Source organism: Silene latifolia, chromosome 10, assembly GCF_048544455.1.
Source record: "Silene latifolia isolate original U9 population chromosome 10, ASM4854445v1, whole genome shotgun sequence".
Taxonomy (NCBI): Eukaryota; Viridiplantae; Streptophyta; class Magnoliopsida; order Caryophyllales; family Caryophyllaceae; genus Silene; species Silene latifolia.
The window spans coordinates 71640350-71645195 of NC_133535.1; the positions used below are offsets into that span (position 1 = coordinate 71640350).

Consider the following 4846-nt stretch of genomic DNA (forward strand, 5'->3'; position numbering starts at 1 on the left):
TCTTCAAGCCTAGCTACTGGTGCGAAGGTTTCATTATAATCAATGCCTTCTTGTTGTTTAAATCCTTGCACCACTAGTCTAGCTTTATTCCTTACGATATTGCCCGAATCATCTAGCTTATTGCGAAAGACCCATTTGGTACCAATCACGGTACAACCAGTAGGTCGAGGGACAAGATGCCATACCTCATTCCTTTTGAATTGATTTAAGTTCCTCTTGCATTTCCATCACCCAACTCGAATCTTCAAGTGCCATGGTGATGTTTGTCGGTTCAATTTGTGAGAGGAACGCATGAGATGCAAAGAAATCATTGAGGGATGATCTTGTTTTCCTTCCCGAATTCAAGTCACTGGTCAAGTTAGAAAGGGGGTGAGATTTTTGGTGTTTCCACTTCTTTGGTACGATTAAGGATGGTGAGGCTTCTTGGGGTTCTGACTCAACAGTTCACTCAACTGTTGGTTCTGGTTCATTTTGTGTTTGAGGGTTTGTTTATGTTTGTTCATTTTGTTCAAATGTACCCTCATTCCCCATGGATGTCGTAGCCTCATTTAGTGGTTCAAGTGGTTCTGTTCCCCCTATCTCTTGGCCAGTTCCTTCAATCAACAGTTGATCCGGCTGTTGATTCTGCTCCTCTTGTTCGTTCTCTTCATGTACATCATCCATGTCATGTCGGATCATTCCAAGCTCATAGTCCTCATCATCTTCATCATCCTCTTCCTGTGTATTAGAATGAAAAAGACTAGACTCATCAAATATGATATGCACACTTTCTTCCATTTTTATGGTTCATTTATTATACACTTTATAAGCCTTTCTACGATCCGAATAACCAACAAATACGGCCTCATTACTACGAGCATCAAATTTACCGAAATTATCCTTTCCATTGTTGTGAACAAAACATTTGCTTCCAAAGCATTTCAAATAGGATAAATTAGGCTTTCTTCCTTTAAGCAACTCGTAGGGTGTTTTGTTAAGCATTTTTCGGATCATAACACGGTTATAAATGTGACATGATGTGTTGACGACTTCGGCCCAAAAATTCTTTGGCAATTTAATACTAATGAGCATAGTCATAGCCATGTTTTTAAGTGTACGGTTCATACGCTCTACAACCCCGTTTTGTTGAGGTGTAGCATGCGCGGAAAAGTTATGGCTAATACTGTGCTCATCACAATAAGTAATAAATGAGGAATTTTCAAATTCGGTTCCATGGTCGGATCTCAAAGATATGAGCTTTTTGTCAAACTTGTTTTGGACCTTTTAGAACTCAAGTAGAGAAGCCAAACAAATCGTGAAAAATCGTCAACAATCACACATAAGAAATGACTACCTCCTTTACTTCTAACACGCATTGGACCACATAGATCAATATGAAGTAACTCAAGAGGTTTAGATGTACTAACGAACTTTTTGGATTTAAAGGAGCTTCTTACCTGCTTCCCCTTAGCACAATCATCACACGAGCTATTAAAGTCAAATTTCATATTAGGAATGCCGTCGACTAAGTCAAGTCGCTTAAGGGTGTTCAATGTTCTAGCATTTACGTGACCTAATCTCTTATGCCAAAGCCATAGGTCATTCTTTTTCAAAGCACTCATACAAGACATGGTACGACTAGACAATGCAAAAAGGTTAGTCAAGTAAACATCTTTAACATGTTTTCCTTCTACAACAACTTCCCTTGTATTACCATCTAAGACACGACATTCACTAGCACAAAATTCAACAATATTACCATTATCACATAATTGAGATATGCTAAGGAGATTATGCTTCAAACCTTTGACAAGCAACACTTTGTCGACACATTGTGACGATGACTTACCAACCTTTCCGATTGCAATAATTTCACCTTTCTTATTGTCACCAAACATCATGGTGCCACCATTGTAGGCTTCTAGTGAGAGAAATTGGTTTCTACTTCCCGTCATATGACGTGAACATCCACTATCCAAGTACCAATTGCTGCTGCCTCTCACTAATGCCTATAAGAAATCAAGAGGTTATTTTAGAAATCCAAACGAATTTGGATCCTTTTTTGTGAGTTGCATTGTTAATCAAATCTTTGCGAACCCACTCCTTTTTAGCAACCTTGATGTTCTTATTTAAGTCGTTTAGTCGGTTAGGACAAACATTAAAGTCATGACCAGTCTTACCACAAAAGTTGCAAACAATATACTCAGGAAGGCCTGCATATTTTCTCCTTCGAAAATCAGTCTTGCTTGGTTCCTTGTTTATGAAGTTACAGTTCACTGAACTGTTACTTTGGAAACCAAGTCCAGCTTTCTCTTCAGATTTTTGGGACTGATTTATGAGGGGGTCTAAAATTTTTTGGCTACCTTCCCATTTCCTGTAAAACTCTTTTGCATCATGCAACTCTTTGGTCAATGTTTCAATTTTAGCAAGATGGTCAAGATTTAGTTTTCCTACTTTATCGAAAGCAGATTTAGCATGACTACATTCGTCACTAAGCAACATAGTAATTTCTTCAAGTTGCTTATTATCATGTCAACATGAGGTAAGGTCAGCTAGCAGTGAGTCTCGTTCTTTATTAAAATATCAACTTGAATAATTAAAGACTCGTTTTCTTTTTCAACATCAGAAACAACAGTTGAGACAACTGTTGATTTGACGAGCTAGCAATATTCGTGAGAACAAGGTTTTCTTTCCTCAATTTCTTAATTTCTTTTCTGAGTGATGGAATAATGTTACTTTCTTTTATCTCATCTAGACACTCTCTAAGACCAACGTTTTCTTCAGCAATTTCCTCAATTTGAGTTTGCGAGTCATAGAGTTTATCATTTTTAGCAAGACTCTTGTCAAGTACATCATCAAACATCAAACAAAGCTTATCTTTAGAAATAGTTCTCACCTTGTTCTTGAGATTCATTACCTCAGTGTCAGAGTCATCGTTGGAGTCGTCAGAGAGAGCCATTAGACAGAGTGCGGATTCTTTCTTTGAAGACTTGGGTCCATCAAGACCAAGACGAGTTGTCATACAAACTTTGGCATCTAATTCTTCCTCAAGGACTTCATCCTTATTGGAATCAGATACACCCCATATTACAGACATGACTTTATGCTTTAAATCTTTCTTTGCAAAATCTCGTTTTTCTCTAGATTTGAACTCATTCCACTTGGGGAAATCTTTGATAAGGTGACCTTTCTCACCACATTTGAAACAAGCCACCGTGGAATAAGATCTCTTCTTTTGAAAATGTTTTCTATTAGCATTGTTGAACTTCTTAGGATTGTGACTATTGATCATATCCGCCATGTTACGGGAGTACATGGGTTGCTCGTCATCTCCATCATCTTCCTCATCAATTGAGGTTGATTTGAGAGCGAAACCTCTAGCTTTGGAACTTTCACCCGTTCGCTTTGCGAGACTTAACTCGTGTGCCAAGAGTGAGCCCATTAGCTCATTGAGGGATAATTTGGACAGATCTTTAGCCTCCTCAATAGCCATCACCTTCGGTTGCCATTTATCACTTAGGCTACGAAGGATATTTCGGACTATATCCTCGGATTCGAATTATCTACCTTGACCTTTAAGTTCATTGACAATACTAGAAAAGCGACAAGAAAGATAATTGATTGACTCATCTTTCATCATATTGAACATCTCATATTGTTGCATGAGAAGGTCATTACGTTGCTTCTTGACTTGAGACATTCCTTCATATGCAAGGATTAACGTGTCCCAAATATCTTTAGCCGAGGTACATCCGGAGATGCGATTGATATCTTGTTCACCGATGCCATATTGAAGAATGGACATGGCTTTAGAATTTTTTTCGACTTTACGATAGTCAGCCTCGACATAACTTTCCTCACTTTTTACGGCACTATTCCCATCAGAGTCAGTAACCGTAATAGCAAGGGGACCCTTTTGAATAATGACCCAACACTCATAATCCGTACTTTTGATGTAGTGTTCCATACAGTACTTCCAACAGAAGTAGTGTACTTAGTATGTTTCCCTTCCATGAATATAGGATCAACTCACTGGTAGTTAACCAGTTATCAAGAGCACGAGGCTCTGATACCAATTGAAGAGTCATGGACGAGGGCACCTAAGAGGGGGAGGGAGTGAATTAGGTGTCTATTTAAAATTTTAAGCTTAATGAAAGCTTCTTTTAAAACTCTTAAACACTTTAAACAATGCTTAGATGAAAGGAGGAGTCGATACTTAGAACTAGAGAGTTAGAAGTATTCAACAATGATTCAGCAAGCAGAACTTACAGTGTACTCAACAATTGATTCTGTAGATAAAAACGAGAGTAGAGTGTGCAATGGAAATAAAACGAAATAGACACGACTAACGATGTTTTTTTAAAAACTGGTTCGGTCACTACTCCGCGACCTACGTCCAGCGCTATTTTATTAAACGTCTCAGAAGTAAACTCATACAAACTAAGACCACCCCGAATAATAAAACAACTCCCCAACCTACTCCGGTTGCTAATGCTTAAAAGCTACTCCGCCTCCAAGACTTTTGCTTTGGGCTACTCCGCCGAAAGACTCCTTGGTTAAAGCCACTCCGCAATAAGACTTTTGCTTTGGGCTACTCCGCCGAAAGACTTCATGCTCAAAAGCTACTCCCCTTCGAAGACTTCGTTCTTAAGGATAACTCTATCCTAAGACTTTTTGGTTCTACCCGTTTGTTACAAGACCACTTATCTCAATGTTATTCACGCAATTGAACGGAGGAGATAAAGTTTAAGTACAAAACACGGGATCCTTGAACACGACTAAAACGACTAGGTGCAACAACAAACTCAAGTAAAAGACTCAAAAGATAAATAAACAAACTTGAAAAAGATTTAAAGATTTTGAAATG

The 4846-nt window shown here is 38.4% G+C and overlaps 1 protein-coding gene across 1 annotated transcript; it reads right to left on the reverse strand.

The window, feature by feature from the left end:
* Window positions 1–3538: 3538 nt before the first annotated feature.
* LOC141607759 (uncharacterized) lies at window positions 3539–3946 on the reverse strand. Its single transcript, XM_074427108.1, has one exon. The coding sequence runs from the start codon at window positions 3944–3946 to the stop codon at window positions 3539–3541; it is 408 nt and encodes a 135-aa protein (XP_074283209.1).
* Between the last annotated feature and the right edge of the window lie 900 nt (window positions 3947–4846).